The 23629-nt window shown below is 38.6% G+C and overlaps 3 protein-coding genes across 3 annotated transcripts in view; all 3 read right to left on the bottom strand.

The window, feature by feature from the left end:
• Positions 1-6743: 6743 nt before the first annotated feature.
• On the bottom strand, positions 6744-10687 carry LOC309401397 (olfactory receptor 14A16-like; the record flags this gene model as incomplete). The annotated part of the gene is made up of 2 exons (XM_081970466.1): positions 6744-7658; positions 10658-10687. The coding sequence occupies 2 exons, from the start codon at positions 10685-10687 to the stop codon at positions 6744-6746; spliced, it is 945 nt and encodes a 314-aa protein (XP_081826592.1).
• A 5689-nt stretch (positions 10688-16376) lies between these two features.
• LOC309401862 (olfactory receptor 14A16-like) lies at positions 16377-17291 on the bottom strand (the record flags this gene model as incomplete). The annotated part of the gene is made up of 1 exon (XM_081971162.1): positions 16377-17291. The coding sequence occupies one exon, from the start codon at positions 17289-17291 to the stop codon at positions 16377-16379; it is 915 nt and encodes a 304-aa protein (XP_081827288.1).
• A 5505-nt stretch (positions 17292-22796) lies between these two features.
• LOC309401396 (olfactory receptor 14C36-like) overlaps positions 22797-23629 on the bottom strand; it is a gene marked incomplete at both ends in the record, with an annotated part of 29354 nt that continues 28521 nt past the window's right edge. Inside the window, one exon of the mRNA XM_081970465.1 lies at positions 22797-23417. Within this exon, the coding sequence (XP_081826591.1) occupies positions 22797-23417 (621 nt within the window). The remainder of the gene's footprint in view (positions 23418-23629) is intronic.

The raw sequence follows: 23629 nt of genomic DNA, 5'->3' as shown, positions 1-23629 counted from the left end.
ACCACCATCTGGCCTCTCTCTACCAAGGATGTGCTATGCTGCTCCCTCACCAACTGGCAGGGAACACAGTGTAACTGGAGCCTTCCGAGGCCTGAATGAGGAGACTGCGCCTCCAAGGTGCAGTGGCCAGAAAAGCCCCTCAGTGGCGCCTCTGCCTCCTACCTGCATACAAAAGTCAGCCAGCACCTGGGTGGTGATGGCTGCGGTGGAGAGGAAGGTGCTCGCCTCACTCTCGCCAGCCAGAGGGAGGCTCCGTGCCACTACCTCCCAGCTGGAGCATCATATTTGTTTGCTTGCTGGCCATCTCTGAGAAGAGAGCTGTTCTCAAGCCACCCAGGCTCCCACCATGGGGGGAGAGAAGGAAAGGGAGTGTGGGTGTCTCCCCAGAGGGGTCTGGGTTAAAATTGCCTTATTTTGTGAATCTCCAACACTTGGAGATGTCCAACACTTGCCAGGCTCCAGTCCTTCTCCACAGCACAAGTGGTTGGACTCACATGACACATAAAGCTGGGCAGAAGAGCATAGATAGATAGATAGATAGATAGATAGATAGATAGATAGATAGATAGATAGATAGATAGATAGATAGATAGATAGATAGATAGATAGATAGATAGATAGATAGATAGATAGATAGATAGATAGATAGATAGATAGAGGAAGGGAGGAGATAATAGATGATACAGAGAGAAAGAGCAGGGAGAGAAAGAGACACACAGAGAGATAATGTGTGTGTGTGTGTGTGTGTGTGTGTGTGTGTGTGTGAGAGAGAGAGAGAGAGAGAGAGAGAGAGAGAGAGAGAGAGAGAGAGAGAGAGAGAGAGAGAGAGAGAGAGAGAGAGAGAGAGAGAGAGAGAGAGACACCAGGAGCCACAAACCTGGGTAGGGGTGGCTGAGCATGGTTATGTGACTGGATGGGAGTCAGTGATATCAAGCTGGTGTTTAAGGTTGCAAACCCCTGGGCTATATCCAAATGAGGTCAGTCATCGAGCAGCCACAAAGTATGATTTTCAAGACATTACCACACTTGTTTTACAAGTATATTCTCTAATACTCCAACTAATATTCTCCAAACAAAGGTATATTCTCATTTTTATTTTGGGAAAATGTTTTGCCCATATACATTGATATGAATACATTAAAAAATCTAATATAGAAGTAACACTGCCAAGTACTCTTGTGCTGAAAGTTCTTTAAAAAGGTAAACATCAAATATAATTAGTGACCTGGACTCCATAAGTTATTATCTCCTTATTTACACAACATTTAAATCATATTGTTTCCTAAATATTAGAAATAATATGCTGTCATTAGTCTAGTTAATAGATTTTATAATTATGATTTATTAGTTCATTTGTTTTACATTCCAGCAAACTATAGTTGATTCCACACTAGACCAGTGGTGAGATTCAAATAATTTAACAAACGGTTCTCTGCCCTAATGACCTGCTGGGTAGGCGTGGTTAGTGGTCATGTGACTGGGTGGGCATGGCCAACTCAACTTCACTTGCCACACCCCTCCTCTTCCCACCAGTGACGTGCGGTGAGGTTTATGTCTGGTGAGGCAGCATTTTTTTTAGACTTGTGGTCTTCAACTCCCAGAATTCCACAGCCAGGCATGCTCAGTTCCGATTTTAAGCGACAGCATTTCTTTTTCTCCTTTGTGAAAGAAGTTTACTTCTTTCTTTTTCTTTTTCTTCTCCCTTCCCCTCCTCCCTCCCTCCCTCCCTCCCCCCTCTCAAACACACACACACACAAACAGAAGTTGGATTGGATTATCTCTCCTACCCCCTTCCCTCTCTCTCATTCACTCTCTCTCAAACAAACACACACACGCACAAAGTGTATGAGGGGGAGGCAGGAAGCTAGTCAAAGAGCCATACTGGAGCACACACACTTTCCCCCCGCCCCGGAAGGATCCAGCCCAGCTTCACTGATTACAGGTTTGAAAAGGCAACGTGGCTCTGCCTGCAAGGGAGAGCACAAGCGAGTCAGAGTCCTTCCCTCCAACCTTTGCCCAAAGCCCCGCACCAGCAGGATGAAGTTTGAATTCCTCCCCCTCCCTCCGACCCACACGTACCTTTTCCAGCTGTTTCAGAGAGGATTTCAACTCTGCTCTTGCCTCGGGTCCTCTGAAGAAGCCCCGCCCAAACAAGCGCCCTCTATTGTGAGGCAGGAGAACTGGGTGCCTCCCCTACATCAGGAATTTTTAGGCTTTTAACCCTTGCTTAACTTAAGGGTTAAAAGCCTAAAAATTCCTGATGTAGGAGCGGCACACAGTTCTCCTGCCTCATAGTAGAGGGCGCTTTTTAGAGGCTTTTTTAAACAGTTAAGCAGTCATCCATGGTGAGGCAGGCTCAGGCAGCAACTAGCTCAGTCTGACCTCAGCTCTCCCCTTTTTCCCTTTACATTTTCTTTTCTTTTCTTGATGACAGTGGTGAGGCTTTGCCTCCCCTGCCTCACCTGACTGCACGTCACTGCTTCCCACCCCTCCTAGCCACTCCTTGTCATCCCCTGACTTGCCTCGTCTGGCCTTTCCTCGACTTATGACTACAATTGAGCCCAAAATTTATGTTACTAAGTGCAAAATTCATTAAGTGATTTTTGGCCCATTTCACAATTTTTTTGCCACATTTATTAAGTGAATCACTGCAGTTGTTAACTTAGTAGCATATCTGTTAAGTGAATCTAGCCTCCCCATTGACTTTGCTTGTCAGAAATTTGCAAAAGGGGATCACATGACCCTGGGGGATTACAACCATCATAAATGTGAGACAGTTGTCAACCACCTGAATTTCGATCATCTGACTGTAGGAATGCTGCAATGTTGTAAGTGTGAAAACCGGTCATACGTCACTTTTTTTCAGTGCCATTGTAACTTTGAATGGCCACTAAATGAACTGTTGTTAGTCAAGGATTACCTGTACAAAAAATACAAAAATACAATTAAGCTGCCCTAAATGTCAGTTTTTGGATTAGAAATGGCTGAATACACACGGAAGATCAATGACAGTCACAGCCATCATGGAAATCTAAACAATTCTGTTCAAATACCTTCCTTTTCATCAGCAAACCTGCAACCCAGAGTGCCAGAGCATCTTGAACAGTTAAAATGCAACTATAACGATAAGCAGCTAACGCTTGCTCAGAAAGCGAAACCCTTTAGCAAAGGGGTCATCTCCAGAAAGTGGATGGGCATACTTAGGCTGCAAAATGCCCAGCTAAGGAGACAAATTAACAAAGTATTCTCCAGAACTGGTGCAAACTGGCTGAATCCAACCACTGCACTAAACTATCTAATCATAAGTTAGTGTGGCATATGAAACACCATCTCTGTTAATAAAGTAGGTGAAGAAATTTCATCTATTATACCTTTTAAGACTTAAACAATCATGTGGGGAAAATGTTTATAAAAAGATGTTATGTTTATCCTTAACAGAATGCTGACTTCTTTTATCAAAGCAAGAGCTCATACAGATGTTTCCAGGTGGAAATGGAATTTAAAAGACTCTTAAAGAGGGAGGGGCTCATTCCTTTTTTTCATATAAAATGGGAACAGGCAGTTCATGGGTTAGAAAGAAAGTAACAAACAAAAAATCAATAGAAATTTTAAAAATTTATTGAAAAAAGCAGATCAGAATATTCACATTAATGGCAAAGTATAATGTAAATGAGTAATATCCACAGGCAAAAAACAAGACTGCAAAATTCAAAAGAGGACTTAAAATGTAGAAGAAAATTTAATAATCTTTTAGCTGAAAGTTCCTCACCCTCATCAAAGGAAGTTATTGATGTCACCTTGGTGATTCAATAAGTATATGGCACCTTTCCCGCCCCCAAAGTACTTGCCTTCCATTTTATACACATTTTGAGGGTGGTGGCAGAGATATCACAAAATAGTGATATAGTATTTGGCTTGCATTTTGTCAGTTTGACTCAGCCTTCCATTCTTCCAGGGTTGGTAAAATGAGGACCCAGATTGTTGGAAACAATATGCTGACTCTGTAAACTGCTTAGAGAGGGGTGTAAAGCACTGAGAAGCAGTATATAAGTCTAAATGCTATTGCTATTGCTACTGCTAAGGCATCAGGTCAGAAAGCAGGACTTCTATTCCACTTTGGAATGTAGCAAATGGGTGACTTTGGGATAGTGCCCACTTCAGCCCTTAAAAGAAGGAATATCAAACCCTTTCTGAAAAAAAAAACATTGCACAGAGAATTGTCCAGGCAGTCATTAGCAGTTTAGGATAACTGAAAGGTGCAAAATATCAAATTTATGGAATAAATGATCAATTAAGAAGAGAAATGTAATTGAGGCCCATGCACTTTTGGAAAAGCTAAGATTTAGCTAGCTATATCATGGGACAGCATTAGAAGGAAGCTATTTTTATACAAGGGAAAACTAGGCCACAGCATTTAAAACTCCTCTAGATTTAAAGTTTTTCCTCCATTCACATTACACCTTGATCCTCATTTCACTAAACATCAGGAATAGTCACCCTGTGGAACTACAGAGCAGTGAAACATCCATGTTTACCATCTGTAGAGTGCATTGATTGTAAATTAGGATGTTAACTTCACAATTCCCATCTCAGACACACCGACAAGAGCCAGGCCTCCTACAACTTATCCCATCCAATTGAGCCTACCACCTCTGGGGATTACAGAAAATGAGATGAAAGGTGTATTTCACCGACAAAAGTCATGAAAAGCACCAGGGCCAGACAACATATCACCTACTTGCTTAAAAACATGTGCTGACCAACTGATTTCCATATTCACCCACATCTTTAACAAATCTCTATAGATGTGCTATGTTCCATCTTGTTTCAAATGCTCTACTATCATCCTAATGCTGAAGAAACCCTCAATCAAGGAACTGAATGTCTTCAGACAGGTTGCTCTAACATCTGAAGTTATGAAAACCTTTGAAAGATTAGTGCTGGCTAATCTGAAAACCATCACGGAGCCACAGTAGACCTTTTGCAATTTGCCTACTGAGGAAATAAGTTGACAGATGAATGCTGTTTATATGACTCTGCACTACATCCTACAACATCTTCAATCTCCACACACCTACGCAACGGTCCTCTTTATAGACTTCAGATCAGCTTTCCATAGCATCATTCCAGATATATTTCTAACTAAGCTAAATCAGTTAGTTGTATCTGACCACACCTGTAAATGGATCATAAGCTTTCTAACAGACAGGAAGCAGAAGGTGAAGCTAGGCAAACCCCAGAGCTGTGTGTTCTCCCCATTTCTCTTCTCTCTATACACCAATCACTGCACCTCAAATGATTCCTGTTAAAATACCTAAGTTTGCAGATGATACAACAGTGATTGGTCTCATTCGAGACAATGATGTATCTACATACAGATGGGAGGTTGAACAACTCGCTTTGTGGTGCTACCAGAACAATCTTAAACTAAACACACTCAAAACCATAGAAATGGTGGTAGATTTTAGGAGAAACCGTTCTATACTACCAACTCTTACAATACTAATCAACACAATATCAACAGTAAAGAACGTCAAGTTTCTAAAAGGTAAAAGTCAAAATTCCCTCGCACATATGTGGTAGTTGTTTCTGACTCTAGTGCTCATCTTTGTTTCAAAGCCGAAGAGCCAGCACTGTCTGAAGATGTCTCTGTGGTCTTGTGGCTGGCATAACTAAATGCTGAAGGTGTTACCTTCCCACCAAAGGTAATCCCTATTTTTCTGCTTGCATTTCTGTTTTCCAACTGCTAGGTTAGCAGAAGCTGGGACAAATAACAGCCGCTTACTCCGTTATGTGGTGCTAGGGATTCGAAGCAAGGAACTGCTAACCTTGCTGATTGACAAGCTCAGCGGCAGAGCCACTGAGCTACCGTGCCCTTTCAAGTTCCTAGATTCTATCATATCTCAAGACTTAAAATGGACACCTAACATCAATAGGTGTCTATCATATCTCAAGACTTAAAATGGACACCTAACATCAAAAACGTCATCAAAAAATGCACAACAAAGAATGTTCTTTCTCCTCCAACTCAGAAAGCTCACACTGCACAAGGAGGTGCTGATTCAGTTCTACAGAGAATTATTGAGTCTGTCATTTGCACTTCTATAACTGTCAGGTTTGGCACTGCAACCAAACAAGACGGACACAGACTTCAACGGATAATTAGAACTACAGAAAAAACAATTGTTACCAATCTGCCTTCCATTGAGGACTTGTATACTGCATGAGTCAAAAAGAGGGCTGTGAAAATATCTACAGACCCATTACTTCCTGGGCATAAATAGTTTCAACTTCTGCCCTCAAAATGACACTATAGGGCACTGCACACCAGAACAACTAGACACAAGGACAGTTTATTTTTCCCCAAATGCCATCATTATTCTAAAAAACTAATTCCCATGACACTGTCAAACTATTTATGAAGACTGTATTACTATTCTTCTTCTCATCTTTCCTATTACCTATCTCCTCCCACCTATGACTATAACCATGTTGCTTTTATCTTTACAATTTATATTGTTTTATTTGTTTCCTAAAATGATTTGATTGCTTAATAGTAACCTGTGACTATCACGAAGTGCTGTACCTTATGATTCTTAATTAATATATGGTTCTTTTGATTTGAGATTTTGGATTTGCCTCCATCACAATTATTCCTTTCTACCTTAATTCTTTATTCATATAAGTAACAAAAAAAGCCAGAAAATGCAAAATTGAGGTAACTAAAATATTAAAATAATTTGTCAGAATCTCCACAGTTGAGAAAGGGCACATTTGATATTTTTATTTCGCATGCTATAGATGATTGGATTGAGCAAGAGTGGAAGGAGGGAATACAGAGCAGTCAACCCAAAATCTAAGTAAGATTGTGTGCTAGGGGGAGGTCTGAGATAGGCAATGCATCCACTTAATATTAACAAAGACACTACTGTAAGATGGGGAATACAAGTGGATAAGGCTTTTTGCCTACCTTGATCGGAAGGGATTTTTAACACTTCCTTGAAGATCACTGTGTAAGATGCAATAATAAAGCTAAAACAACCTAGCGCACCAATGATACCGGCTACAACAATTCCAACCTCAAGTAAATTTAAGCCAGAGCAGGATAGTTTTAGCAATTGTGGAATTTCACAGAAGAATTGGTTGACCATATTAGAACAAAACAGAATGGAAAAACTGCCAATGGTATGCAACATTCCATACAGGAGACCAGAAAACCACACTAGAATTACTATTTCAGTGCAGGCTTTCCAATTCATCACTGTCTCATAGTGCAATGGATGGCAAATGGCAACATACCGATCATATGCCATGGCAGTCAGAAGGGACAAATCAGAAGCTTCAAAGCAGAGAAAGAAAAAAAATTGAGTAACACAACCAAAGTAAGAGATGTGTCTGGTGTTCATTAGAGAATTGATCATGGATTTGGGGACAATGACTGAAACAATGCCCAGGTCTTGCAAAGCCAAATTCATGAGAAAGAAGTACATGGGGCTGTGTAGTCGATGGTCAAAAGCTACTGCAGAGATGATGAGAAGATTTGCTGTTACACTAGCCAGATATAACACAAGGAAGAAAAAGAAATGCAAAAGCTGTAGATCCCGATTTTTTGAGAATTCCAGAAGCAAAAAGTAAGATACTGTGGTTTGATTCTCCACCTGTCATTTAGCAGAAACCTGCAGGGCATAACTGCAAGAAAGCAAATAGAGAGATGAAGTTAGATACATCTTGGTGACAATTTGATATATGGTGAGAACAGAAGGAAATGAAAGTTCGTTTTAAAAAAGCAGTCTCTTTCAATACTCATCTATATTCCCATGAGAGTTTGATGGTAGAATGATAAACAACCTATTATGGCTCTGAAATCTGACATATCAGCATTTTTTAAAAAGTGAACCAATGTTTTTAATGATAATACTAAAATGTTTAAAAAGAAACAAAAAAAATAAAAATAAAAGGATGTTTTGAAATATTACCATCCATTTATTTTATCTTTATGCATAGAAATTGTGAAATGACTTTATAGATGACAATTTACCTATTAGTGCACCCACTCAATTTCATTTCAAAATTCATTTACATGCATTAAGATTTGGTCTATTTTTTTTGCAAATTATAGAGTGAAAGATACCATTAATACAAATATAGAAATCTCTCTAGATTCGGTTCTGATTAATAACAACTTCAGAATTTCTGTATTAGGTCCATATTTTTAACAAATAATGTTAAAATTGTCTTTTCTAAATAGCTTCCCTATTATATTAGAACACCTTATGCAATCATTTGATTCAATTATCTTCTTAATGGAAGAGTTATAAAGCTAGCCCTGTTATAACACAGAAAATGTATTGAAATACTATAAATAGCAATTTGTTCCTTTTCTGTTAAACTTTCAATTAATAAGTGATTAACTTTTCTGTATAGACTATATATTCTATGCTTGAAAGTCTGTTACATATCTTACCACTAAGTCAAAGCTGTACCACTAATTTTCATGTCGTGGAACATCTATCTGCAGTCATAGAGATTTCTAGTCTAAATGTTTATTAATAACTGTTTGTTTCCCTCAAGAGACTTGTACACTAACATGAAACTGTTTCTACGTGCTTCTTAACATAATTAGCAAAAAATAAATAAAACTTATTTCTCCATGCTGATTAATGTAAATGTTCATTAAGAACACAATAGATATCTCCAATGCTCCAGTTTTAATATTGTATAATAATAACTGAGCTTGTTAGCAGAATTAGAGCCACAGCCATACCATCAGGGCAAATTGTGAAAGGTGAAACAAGAATCAGATGAGAACCATGTTTCATCACTTCTGATTCTCTTTCACTTCTCTTGAACATTTACCTTGCTCCTATTTTACAAAACATGCTTAAGCACAACATGCCTTAATGGGTTGCTTGAAAACAGTCGAAAAGCTATGTTAACACCAAAGAAATGAGGAAAGCGTTAAAGACAGTCTCCAAACTGTCTCTTTTCTATATAAAAAGGATACAAAGAAAAACACAATCAGGCATTCAAGACTCTAAAAATATAATTCTGTTTAAACATGAGGAGTTGATTTCTTGACTGTCCTACATCAAAAAGGGGCATCTGCTCAAATTCAGAATAAGATTTTATATTACAGCATGGATAATCATATGCTATAAATTTGAGGCAGTGGCAGTGCAAATGACCATTGTATTTGGATAAGTTTAGTGACACTTTGATTTCTCCAAATTAAGAAAAGTCAAAAAGTTTAGAGGCCTTTAAAGCTAACCTGTTTGTTTTGTCCTTGTACTTGCTGAATAAGGGGATGGGAAATATTCACACAGCTTCATAGCTCCTAATATTTCTGAAAATTTCAGACTTTTGATTCTTCCCATTCCAGAGTCCTGGACATCCTGAGATGGAACTGGCATTAAAAAGACTCTAGAAGGATATTTCCTTATTCCTCCATGCTACACAAAAATATGAATATGAGGTACATGGATTAGAAAATAATATACACACAATTAAGTAAAAGTAGAGTTTATTGAATAAAGTAATAGCTACAACTGCAGAGTATACCGTAAACAAGAAATTACACAAATAAAGCATGTAAACAAGAAATCAACTATCAATATAGGTGCATGAACATAGAACAAAATTTTATATTCTCTTATTTTAAAGCTCCTCACTCTCAAAGGAAGATACTGATATTGCCTAAGTGATACAACTAAGCATATGGCACCTATGCAAAATATGCTCATACTGAGCCATTATTTGGTGAATCTTCATTTAAGTATAGATGCTATGTACATTTAGCTAAAATACATTTTTAATGAAGTATTAGACAGATGGTGGCATAGATAACCCAACCCTGAATAAGGCATGACTCAGACCTTCTAGTACTTATTTGGCAAAATACAAATACATAATAAGCTTGAAATCTAATACATAAATAATAGATTGCTAAACATATATTTAATCAAATATATAATTTGAAGGGAAAAAACCCAGAAGTGGGTGTAGGAAGTTATCACCCAGCCTTCTCCCAGAAAAATGAAATATCCTAGGAAATATTGAAAAGGCAGAATATTTCTCTGGATGTGAAACGAAACATGTTTCAAAAAGACAAGGTAACTCTCCATGCAGCTTCCTGTCCCCATCTTTTGTCCATGAGCCATTAAAGCCTGAGCTAGTTTACTTTACATAATAAAAGACTTCTCCCCTTCAGCCCCAGGGGGATGGGAATGAAGGCATGGTAATATAAGCCTTTACTCAACTGACCACATGGCATCTGAACTCAACCAAACCTGGATTCAAAACTCAGCCTAGAGGATTGCCCTTGCATGGGCCCATGTGAGTCTGAAATCAGAATACATTTCTTACACAGGAACAGGAAACAGATAGGTGGGGCCGAACAGATTATAAAAATCCCTGCAAGCCCTTCTTCGACCCTTTTTTTCTCTTTTCTTCTTCCCTTTTCTTCTTCATCACCCAACACCTGGAAGCATGTGATCACTTTTTTCCCCAGGACCTCCAGCCATGCAGTCCTGTCCTCCATTAAACTATCTTTGTAAGCAGCCTCAATGCCTCCAGTGTATTTTTCCCTACTTGGGGGCGAACCCAGAAGGACATTTCTTCCAACATGGGTTTCAGCGGGTCCGGTCCCATACGGACATACCCGTTGAAAGAATTTTGTGTCTGTTCCCATATCGGGGCTTCCGGAGGCCCAGTACCAGAACTGTCCCTCCCCTAGCATGGCCCCCCTGCTTGCTCCCCCTGACTGTCCGGTCACCGATCGTTGTCTTTACTTTACTTTATTTGGACTTTTATACTGCCCCCTCTCCCCAAAGGGACTCGGGGCGGTGTACAGTCAGATAAAACACATCTCTCACACCGCTTGCCAGTACATGCTTGACCTGCTCACCCACTTCTTTTGTTGGAGCAGAGGACTCGGCTCTTGGGAGTGGGTGGGCAGGGCAAGCTACTGCTAAGGATTGCCTTTTCTCCCTTTCTAATGCATGGATTTTTCTGCACCCCATTAGAAACCATGCGGCTGTCAAAGAGAGGGAAGTGTGCGTGGGCTTCTTCCAACAGCCGAGGAAGCACAGGAGTAGAGGATTCGGCTGTTGGAAGAAGCCTTCACATCATGTGCTTCCATCTCTTTGACAGCTGCGTAGTTTCCAATGGGATGTGGTGAAATCCATGCGTTAGAGAGGGAGGAAAGACTGAGCTTCTTCTAGGGATGGCAAAGAGAAGGAAGCGCATACGGGCTTCTTCCAACAGCCGAGGAAGGAACAAGAGCAGAAGACTCTCCTTCTGCCCTAGGGGAAGAAAGAGCAGCTCCACTCTCATGCTCTTCCCATTGATGTTGCTCTGCCTTAAACATGAGGATTGTGGAGAAAAGAATTTTCAGGCCGAGAAGCAGCATCCCTCTCCATTCTTTGGATTGACCTGAAAGGGGGGGGGTCTGCCTTTGCAGAAGCAGAGTGGCCGCATGTGCAGCAGCCCTGGGATGTCCACTTGCCTGAAGGAAAGCATTTTCAGTCCAAGAAGCAGCAGCAGAGAGAGCGCATACGCTGACCTCCTGAGCTGCAGGAAGCAGCTACCAGTGATGCTCTCAGGCTGAAGACATTGCAAGCGGAGAAGTCTTGGCCTCCCAGGAGCTGTCAACCACTCACCACTCCTCTGACACCACCTGAGCCTTCTCTCACCACAGATGCGAGGATCATGAAGAAAAGAGCTTTTAGGTGGCAGTGTCTTCTGCACACACTGTCTTTGGAATAGGGGAGGGGATCCTCTGCCTGAAAATGCTTTCCTCCACGATCCTCACCTTTCAGGTGGCAGATCTCACCATGAGGAAAGAGAAGGATGTCTGTGGTGGGGGGAGGCTCGGTGGGTTTCAGAGGGGTGGCGAGCGCTTGGTGGCTTCTTAGGGAGCCATGGCTTCTCCGCTCACAATGTCTTCGCCTTGAGAGCATCCCTGGCAGCTGCTTCCTGCAGCTCAGGAGGTCTGTGTGTGCACTCTCTCTGCTGCTGCTTCTCGGCCTAAAAACTGAAAATTGGGGGTATTTGGAGGGCATGTGGTATCCCCTTTTCCTCTCACCCCCACCCCATTCTGGAGACCACCCATGCCTGGGAGATGCATCCGCTCCTCGGTCACAGCTTGGCTGCGAGCAATTAGAAATCTTTACCATGCACGTTTTTCCCTGTGCTTGGCTAGGCAATGGTGGGGTAGAGCAAGGTTTCAAGCACAGCTACCACATCAAGAGGCAAACTTGCCTCTGTTGTCTCTGAAGGGAGAGGTCAGGTGTGTGGAGGCAAGGAGTAGTGGTTGCTTCTGTTGCGGGTGTGAGTGGAAGGTGCAGGGCATCGGGGTGGGGGTGGGGTGCATGTCTGCCTTGAAGGTTGCCCGGCAAGTTGCCTCCAAAGAATGCTGGGCGGTACCACCTGAATCGCCATTATCTTCCTCCCTGGGCTCCGTATCCCAGGCAGAGAGAGTCCAGGGCCAAGCCCATTGGCCACAGCCGCCATTTCAAGAGCTGGTTGCTTAGTTCACCCCCTGCACATCCAGGAGACAGCAAAGACCTCTCGCCTTGCACCCCCTCCCCTTTATCAAAATTTTTACTACTGTTTCAGTTGGCCTAAATTGGTGGGGAGGGGGTGTCATATGACAGTATGCGTGAGTGACATCAAGTTGGCCATGCCCATTCAGTCACATGCTCCACCCCCACCTAGACACACCCACAGTACCGGTTGTAAAAAATTGAAATTCCACCACTGGAAAAACTTTATTTGCAGCATAACACTTAGCATTCATTAGATGGTATTTGCACATGTTAAACACACTGGAATTTTTTTTTAAAAAAAGGAATTTAGACATTGACAGAATAAAACCTCCTTTTCAACAATCAGAGGGAAAGTCTTATGTCAATTTAAGAAAGCAGTCTCCCATTAAGTACAAACCACTATTCCCTCGAGGAGAGTTTGCCCACAAAATGAGATGCAGTCTATTACATCTATGAACTCTGACATCTCAGTACTTTATTTATTTTATTTATTTAGTTTTTCACTCATGTACAAGAAAACAGGAATAAGAATAAACATGAATTAGAACACAGGAAATGGATACAAATAAATGGTAAGATTAGGATAGGGACGTTAGCACACTGGTGCACTTATGCACGGCTCTACTTCGTTCAATATTGTGGAACAAGATTTTCAACAATAACAATTTAATGTTTAAAATTGAAAAGACATTAAGAAATATTCTAGATTGCCATTTCTTTTATTGATGGACAGATAATTTGAAATGACTTAGCTGATGCTAATTTTCCTACTATTGATCTAATTTTCATTAGAATGGGCATGGCTACCCCGTGTTGCATCCAGCCCATGGGACGCAAATTGGACACCTCTGTTTTAAGAAATCCCACCCTCTATTCTGCCAACCACAGTGAGGGGAACAGCTGAAAACTGCGTTAATAAAACTGAGATCATTAAATTGAGTAGAAAATTTAAACATTCTGGAGAATAAAAAGGAAACAAGATGAAAGGAACTTCAAGAAATCCATAGAAACCTAATTGATGTCCAATAGAATAAGGTGCACAATAAAACCATTCAAACCAGAGGCATCTGTGGTGAGAGTGCAAACAAGTTGTTATAATGCAAGCCATCCATCTTTTAGGGTGCATTTCATTGCCTGCTTAGACTGCAAATAAAAATCTAAAACAAGATTCATAGAATGAGTTATAAACCCAAAGAGAACTATAAAATACCTAGAGTAGAACAATACAGTAAATTGATATGGTAAATAAATCAATATGAACATTCATAGAAGAGGAAACAAAGAAAATAAGATTTAGAAAGAGAAATCTGACACATATTTTAGAAAATCAATGAACATATACATTGTTTTCTGGGTTGATAACTGTTGCTTTCTGCAATGAATTGTTCCCTGCAATAAGGTAAGGATAGAATTTCTTCTGGGATAATAGTCACTAGCACTTCCCCAGTAGAATCCATTAAAGTCCATATGGCAAAGCACCAAGAAATAGTTTTCAATCTTTTCATATTTCAGTATTTTTTACTCAAGTAAAAAAAAAAAAAAAGTAAAGCATAAAGTAAATCTTAAAAAAATTAAGGAATATACTGTAGGAAGTTATCACCTAGCCCCCTCCCAGAAAAATGAAATATCCTAGGAAATATTGAAAAGGCAGAATATTATATTTTCCTGGATGTGAAAAAGGGAGAAACACATTTTAAAAAACTAAATTCCTGCAGCTTCCTGCCCATCCCCACTTTGTCAATGGGCCATTAAGAAGGCCAAGCTAGTCCACTTTACATAATAAAGAGTTCTCCTCTTCAGCTGTGATGGGATTAAGGCAGGATAATATTGCCTTTTACTCAACTGACCACATGGCATCTAAACTCAATCAAACCTGAATTCAAAACAGCCTATAGAGGGTTGCCCTTGCATGGGCCCATGGGAGTCTGGCAACCAATCAGAATACATTTCTTACACAGGAACAGGAAACAGATAGGTGGGACAGAACAGATTATAAAAAGCCCTGCAAGCCCTTTTTCTCTCTCTCTTCTCTTCCTCTTCTCTGCCCTTCTCTTCTTCTCCACCAACATTGAAGCATGTGATCACTTTTCTGTTCAGGGCTCAAGCCATGTGGTCCTGTCCACCATTAAAACCATCTTTCCAAGCAGCCTCCATGTCTCCAGTGTCTTTTTCCCCACTTGGAGCCGAACCCAGAAGGACATTTCTTCCAACAATACAAAATAAGATACAAGAATAAACAGATCCCCAGAGGCAGATTGTAAGATGTCTGACTTTCTCTGTTTGTAGTTTTTTCTGCAGTTTTGATTGGGGCAAATGGAAAAGAAGAAAAACTGAATGTCCCAGAGGCAGGGAAGGGAATATATTGGGAAGTACAGAATATATATAAGCTCTGCTAATGTAGGTGGCAAAACTGGCTGAACCAAGGGAAGAAGGGAGAAGTCAAAGGGGGAATTAGTCAGGAATCCCAATCCAATCCTGTTGGACCTTATCAAATCTCACCCAGGTGCCAACCATCAGTCTGAGAACATTACTTTGTAGAGGCTTAATCAATAAAACAGCTGAATGAGCTCTTAATGTCTGTGTCTGGTTATTGGTCCTGACAGCTAAGCAGGTAGAAATAAAAACAGCAGTGTCTATAGGTAAGAGTGATCACATTGGCAACATCAGTATAGCGCTTTTATGATGCAAGAACCACTCCTGTTACATGTACACTAAAATTTATAAATCCCATTTATAAATGAAAGGGATAATCTTTCACAGACTTTTTTTTTATTGAATGGGTTGATTTGGTTTTCTGCAACTCTCTGTAGCATGGATAGAATTCACTATTTCTCAAGGATGTTTCAGTAAGATATCATTCTTAATATAGATTTGTATACCTTCCTTTGTGTATTAGAGCAGAGAACATGTCTTATCTATTTTATATTGTATCATTGTAAGAGTTCTGCAATCTTATTTTTATCATTATTATTTTTATCTTCATTAGAAACATGTATCATCCTAATTTAATTTCTTGAATTGTTATTTCTCTTGAGAACTAATAGGTTGTGTGATACAATATCACTTCATACAAACTTTTCACCCTACCAGGTGTTTGGTTTAGCCGAAGCTTTTCTCAGGGAAATAAAAAAATAGTCTAAGCTAAAGATTGTGAAAATCTGTTTGATACAGAAGTTAAGGCATTGGGGAACTACAAAGCAGGACTACAATTCTGACATTGGAATGTAGCCAGCTGGATGCCTTTGAGCTAGTCTCCCAACTCAGTCCTTAAAAGAAGCAATAGCAAACCCCTTCCAAAAAAATGTTACACAGAAAAGAGAATTGTTCAGGCAGTCAATTGGTGAAAAATATCAAATTTAGGGAATAAATGATTCATTAAGGAGGGAAATGCAATCGAGGCACATGCACTTTTAGAAAAGCCAAAGCTTTAACTAGCCATATTACGGTACAGCATTAGAGGGAAGGTATTTTATACAGGAAAGGAAAGAGAAAACTAACCCACAGCATTTAAAGCTGCTCTGAATTTAAGATACTTCCCTCTTTCACATTATACCCTAAGCCTCACTTCACTAAACATCAGGAATTATCAACCTGTGAAATGCCAGAGCTGGAAAACATCTGTATTTATCATCTGCAGAGTGCATTGAAAGTAATTTAGAATGCAGGACATTTACTAAGCTACATATAGAATTCTATGGTTCTTCTGTTTTGAGATTTTGGATTTGCCTTCATATCAAGAGTCACTTTCTACCCTAATTCTGTATTCATAGAAAGAAAAAACCAGAAGATGCAGAACTGTGAACAAAACATAAATCATATTAAAATAATTTGTCAGAATCTCCACAGTTGAAAAAGGGCATGTTTGATATTTTTATTTCGCATGCTATAGATGATTGGATTGAGCAAGGGTGGAAGGAGGGAATATAGAGCAGTCAACCCGAAATCTAAGTAAGATTGTGTGTTAGAGGGAGGCCTCCCATAGGCAAAATATCCACTTAATAATAACATAGACACAACTGTAAGGTGGGGAATACATGTGGATAAGGCTTTTTGTCTACCTTGACCAGAAGGGATTCTTAACACTGCCTTGAAGATCACTGCATAAGATACAATAATAAAAGTAAAACAGCCTAGTGAAGTAATGATACTGGCTATAACAATTCCAACCTCAAGTAGATTTAAACCAGAGCAGGATATTTTTAGCAATTGTGGGCCTTCACAAAAGAATTGATTGACTATATTAGAACAAAAAAGGATGGAAAAGGTGCCAATGGTATGCAACATTCCATACAGAAGTCCAGCAAACCACACTACAATTATTATTTCAATGCAGGTTTTCCAATTCATCACTGTCTCATAGTGCAATGGATGGCAAATGGCAACATACCGATCATATGCCATGGCAGTCAGAAGGGATAAATCAGAAGCTTCAAAGGAAAGAAAGAGAAAAACTTGAGCAACACAACCAAAGTAAGAGATGTGTCTGATATCCATGAGAGAATTGATCATGGATTTAGGGACAATGACTGAAACAATGCCCAGGTCTTGCAAAGCCAAATTCATGAGAAAGAAGTACATGGGGCTGTGCAGTCGATGGTCAAAAGCTACTGCAGAGATAATGAGAAGATTTGCTGTTACAGTTGCCAGATATAACACAAAGAATAAGAAGAAATGCAAAAGCTGCAGATGCCGTTTTTTTGAGAATTCCAGGAGGAAAAAGTAAGATACTGTGGTTTGATTCTCCATATGTCATTTAGGAGAAACCTGCAGGGCATAACTGCAAGAAAGCAGGAGAGATGAAGTTAGATACATTTTAGTTAAGTAACAATTTGATATGTGGTGGGAACAGAAAACAAAAAGAATCATAAAGCATGGACGAAATGAACAGAGAATTAGTCTATAGACAATATATATATTCCTCCTTCCAGTACCTTCACCTCCTGTCCTGATCAAAAAGGTAACCTAGGATTATAAAAAACCTATTCAAATCCATTTTCAACTGTGGAAGAATATAGGAAATATTTCTTATGATCACAATCCCTTAAATGAAAGTTCAGTTTAAAAATAGCAGTCTCTCTTTCAATACATATCTATATTCCCTCTACGAGTGTTTGAATACAAAATGATGCCACCCAGTCAAACTATCATACACAACCTATTATGGCTCTGAAAACCTATATATCAGTATTTCAAAAAATGTGAACCTATGTTTTCAATGATTGAAAAATGTTTAAAAAGAAACAATTAAAATGACATTTAGAAATATTACCATCCATTTCTTTAAGCCATATCCATGGAAATTGTGAAATGACTTTTTGGATGACAATTTTACTATTAGTAAATGGTTTACCTATTCAATTTCATTTCAAAATCATTTACACGTATGAAGATGTGATTTAATTTTTTTGCAAATTATAGAGTAAAAGGTAACATTAACACAAATATAGATATTTCTCCAGATTGGAATCTGATTCATAAAAACTTAGAATTATGTATAAGGCTCCTATTTTTAACAAACAATGTTAAAAATTGTCTTTCCTAAATAGCTTTTCTATCAGAACACTATCTGATGCAATTATTTGATTCAATTCCCTTCATTATGAAAGAGTTATAAAGCTAAACCTTGTTATTACACACAAAAGATATTGAAATACTGTAAATACCAATTTGCTCCTTTTCTGTTAAACTTTCAATTCATGTGATTTATTTGTCTCTATAGATTATTTATTCTATTCTTTAAAATAGTGTTAAATATCTTACCATTAAGTCAATGCTATTCCACTAATTTTCATGTAGTGGAACATCTACAGTATCTACACAGATTTCTATTCCAAATGTTTATTAATAACTGTTTTGTTTCCCTCAAGAGACTTGTACACTATACTAACTTCTGCATGCTTCTTAACATAGTTAGTAAACAAAAATAAAACTGATTTCTCTGTGCTTATTAATGTAATTGTTAATTAAGAACATAATAGATTCCCCCCAAATGCTCCAGGACTAGTTATAATATTGCATAATAATATCTGAGCTTGTTAAGAGAATTGGGGCTACTGTCATACAAGCAGAACAAATTGTGAGAGGAAAAACATGAATCAGGTGAGAAGAGTTCCCTGAACTATGTTTCATCACTTCTGATTCTCTTTCCCCTCCAGCTTTCCCCTATTCTGCATGGTACACATGTATGTGTGTGTGTGAGCTTGAACTAAGTAAGCCTGCATAATTAATGCAAGCGTAAAAAAATTAAGTCTTTCTGCAAATCAAAAAGAGCAAAAGCGGAAAAGAGGTATCAGGAAATCCATAGAAACATAGTGAAATGCCAATGGTTAAACCCAAAAACCAGTGACATTTATGTGGGTATCCAAAAAAGCAAGATACTTATTGCAGTGTTGAATTCCAATCCATATTTCTTTGAAGAGTGCATTTGACTGCACTCAGACTGCAAATACATACCTAAAACAAATCTCATAGAATGTGATGCAATATAAGCCTACATGTTCTTATAAAACAACTACAATAGATTACATAATCTATAATAAATCCACAGAATTTGTTAAAAAGCTCACTGAACAAGATACACATCAAATAAGATTTAGGAACCGAGTTTATATTTATACTTGAAGTAAGTGCATCCTTAATTTTAGGTAGAAATATTGTTCAGAGTAAATTGTTGAGAATTGATAATTGCAAATTTTATTTCTTTCCCCTGTGTACAACTTCAACAGGAAAGCCAATTTAAATTCCATTGCGCAAAATATCAAGAAATAAATTTCAGTATTTTTTATATTTCAGGATATGAAATATTTAGAAGCATTCACAGTAAGAATATACCTAGGGACAGATTGGTAGAATGACCCCTTTATGCATCTGGCAATTCAGTAGTTTTGACTGGGTTGAAAGACTCAAAGACATAGCTGGAAAATTAAGGGACAAATGTACATCCCATTGGAACATCACAGCAAGTTATAGAAAGTACAAGATTCTAATACTCTTCTAAGTTAGTAGAAAGAAAAGCTACACTTATTATTTGGCAAGGATGACCACAAGAATGGTTACATTGAAAAAAACAGTTGATCAATATTTTGATGCCACTCAATTGGTTAATACATACACTAAAGTCTTATATAGGAAAGGGGTATTTCTTAACATAATTAGCCAACAAAAATAAAACATTTCTCTATTCCTATTAATGTAATTGTTTATTAAGAACACAATATATATCTCCAATGCTCCAGTTATAATATTGCATATTAATATCTGAGCTTGTTAACAGAATTGGGTCTACAGTTATACTAGCAGTGCTAATTGGGAGTGCTGAAACATGAATCAGGTGAGAAGAGTTCCCTGAACTATATTTCAGCACTTCTGATTCTCTTTCACCTCTCTTGAACCTTTATCTTTCTCATATTTTACAAAACATGCTTAAGCACAACATGCCTTAATAGGTTGACTGAAAACAGTTGAAAAACTATTCAGCAACAATGTGAAAAGTGATCTTAACACCAAAGAAATGAGGAAAGCATTAAAAAATCAAACTGTATTCAAGCTGTTTCTCATCTGTATAAAAAGAAGAGAAAGGAAAACACAGCCAGGCTTTCAAGATTATAAAAGTATAATTCCAGTTAAACTTCAGCAGTTATTTTCTTGACTGTCTTACATCAAAAGGAAACATATGCTAAAATTCAGAATGGGATTTTTGTGTTACACCACATTCATATTCTATAACTTTGAGGCAGAGGAGTGGCAGTGAAAATGACCATTGTATTTCGATAAGTTTAATGACACATTTGGATTTCTCCATATTGAGAAAAATCTAAAAGTTTAGAGTCCTTCAAAGCTAACCTGCTCATTTTTCCCTTGTACTTGCTGAATAAAGGGGATGGGGAATCTTTACAAAGTTCTTAGTATTTGCAAAAGTGTCAGACTTTTGTTTCCCATCCAAGAGTCTTGGAGATCCTCAGATGAAACTGGCATTTAAAAGACTCTTGAAGGGTATGGGCTCATTTCTATATGCCACAGAAAAATATGAATATGAGGTATATGGATTACAAAGTGATGCCCACACAAATTAAGTAAAAGTTGAAAGGGTTTATTGAATAAAGCAGAACTAAGTAATAAATACAAATGCAGAGTATACTATAAACAGGAAGTTACACAAATAAGGCACATAAACAAGAAAACAACCATAAATGCAGGCAGTGTTGGGTTTGCCCAAGATCGAAGGTGGGTTGCTTCTGGTTTTATTACCGCTTCTCAACCCACGTGCTGCGTGCATGTGTACTATTCAATGTAAATTGTTCTTTGTGCATGTGCAGAACAATTTACAGTGAACTGCACATGCGCAGTCACTAAAAACCAAAATGGTGGCGGACCAGCAGCAGCGAGGGAACCAGTTTGGGGCATGGCAGGCCTGGGTCGTTGCTGGTTTTGCAACCCAGGCCTGAATTCCACTACTGGTTTGACCAAACCTGGCTGAACCAGGGGCAATCCACCTCTGCCAGGGTCAGGTTGGCTTTGTGAGAGGCGTGGCCCATCCCCATCCTCCAACTTTGCTGCACATGTGGAATGAGCCTCCTGCGATGGCCAACCTGACCCTGGGTGAACTGGTTGTTAAATTTCCACTCTTTGCCCAAAGGCTGTTTCCTAGGGTGTTTTTCTGCACATTGGTTTTGCAGCTGTTTTAGACATCTGGATGCAGCTCCTTTAAGAGGCGAGATTTCCAAGGAATGAGGAGGGGGTTTACCATAGAGACAAGGAGTTAATGCTCCCGAGAGCTTGCGCAGGAAGGTGCATAATTGGGGAAAGTGTATGGAGGGTTGTAGCTATGTGCAGGGGCTATTGGTCAGTCTGTGGGCGAAAGAGAAAGGGGTGAGGAATTAAGTTGGCAGCATGATCGATGTTGGGTCCAGGGGGGATGCTAATTTAACAACTGTTTCACCCAAAATGGTGCAAACCAGCTGAATCCCACCACTGAATACAGATGCATAAATATAGATGAACATTTTATATTCTTTTAATTTAAAGGTCTCATTCTGAAAGGAAGGTACTGATATTGCCTAGATGATGCCACTAAGCATATGGCACCTTCCAAAATATACTCATACTGTACCATTATTTGGTGAATCTTCATTTAAGTATGGATGTTATATACGTTAAACTAAAATAAATTTTTAAAAAGTATTGGACAGATGGTGGCATAGATAACACATACCTGGATAAGGCTTTTGGTATATCTTTTCACGAGCTTGGATTAAATCCTTCTCAGGTACATTTCAATAAAATATCAACCTGATGTACATTTATTTATATTCCTTTCTTCAGGTATTATACAATAAAGCATGTCTTATCTTTTCCAATGTGTATCAATGTAGTGTTAATGAAAGCTTAAATGATATTCTATTTTGGTTTTGAATTATACATCTTGCTTTTTCATTTCTGGTGATTCCCAAAAAGTTATGGTAGTCAGTACCAGCTTATTCATCTTGCCCACCCTGTTTCTCATTTTCCCAAAGGAATTCAAAGGGAAAGAAAGAATGCTCTGTGTTAAAAACAGTTTGATGTAGAATTCAATGAATCAAGATTAAAACCAGAAGTCAGTGAGGTCGACTTTTGTGGTAGGAACAAAGCAAAATGGGTGACTTTAGGACCATCACTCTCCCGCTCCTCAATCCTAGGAAGGAAATTATGGCAAATCCTTTCTGAAAACCCTACCAAGAAAAAATGCAGGTACTTGTCAAGGCAGATGCTGATTTAAAGGATCAAGGCTAACTTAAAGGAACAAAATAACAAAAAGAGTGAGCAACTGATCATTTAAAGTTTGAAGCAAATAAAGCTTTTGTTTGCTGTATTATCTGAAAGCAATGAAGAGAAGCCATTTTATACAGGAAAGCAAAAGGAGATTTTTTTAAAAAACAAACAAACCCTCTTCTCCATTGCACGTCTTTTCCACAATGACATTACTCCCGAATACTCACTTCATCAAAAATCATAGGGAGTCACCCTATGATATGCCAGAAGCTGCCAAACATCCAAATTTAACACCCCAAAAGTGTATTAATAATTAGTGATGCAGAATATTTGCTGAGTGACATTTTAAGTTCTAGCATTCTTCAAGAATAAAAGGAGTGTCTTCCTTTCAAACTTTTCTTTTCCTTCTCTGAATAAAGAGTAAGGCAGGTGAATGGAAAACTCTGGTAAACAGAATCCAAATAATGTTAAGAGTAAAAATAAAAGTAACGTTAAAAGAATTCATTAAAAGCTACAAAGTTGAGAAAGGACACATTTGATATTGTTGTTTCTCATGCTATAGATAATTGGATTAAACAGGGGTGGAAGGAGGGCATACAGAACAGACAATCCAATATCTAAATAAGATAGAGTGTTAGAGGAAGGTCTCAGATAGGCAATGCATCCACTTAATAAAAACATAAACACTACCGTAAGATGGGGAATACAAGTGGATAAGGCTTTTTGCCTTCCTTTTTCAGAAGGAATTCTTAACACTGCCCTAAAGATCACTGCATAAGATACAACTATAAAAGTAAGGCAACCTAGTCCAACAATGATACTGGCCACAAGAATTCCAAACTCAAGTAGATTTAATCCAGAGCATGATAGTTTTAGCAACTGTGGAATATCACAGAAGAATTGGTTGACCACATTAGAACAAAAATGGATGGAAAAAGTGCCACTGGTATGCAACATTCCATAGAGAATACATATAATCCACACTAGAAGAATTATTTCAGTACAGTATTTCCAATTCATCACCATCTCATAATGTAATGGATTGCAAATGGCAACATAGCGATCATATGCCATATATGTCAGGAGGGATAAATCAGAAGCTCCAAAGAAGAGAAAGAGAAATATCTGAGCAGCACAACCAAAATAAGAGATTTGTCTGGTTTTCATGAGAGAATTTATCATGGATTTGGGGACAGTGACTGAAACAATGGCCATGTCCTGTAGAGCCAAATTCATGAGAAAGAAGTACATGGGGCTGTGCAGTCGATGGTCAAAAGCGACTGCAGAGATGATCAGAAGATTTGTTGTTACAGTTGTCAGATATAACACAAAGAATA

This window comes from Natrix helvetica (assembly GCF_964273705.1).
Source record: "Natrix helvetica genome assembly, chromosome: Z".
Lineage (NCBI taxonomy): Eukaryota > Metazoa > Chordata > Lepidosauria > Squamata > Natricidae > Natrix > Natrix helvetica.
Note: the sequence above shows the minus strand (reverse complement) of the source record. Positions and strands in the feature narration are given on the sequence as shown.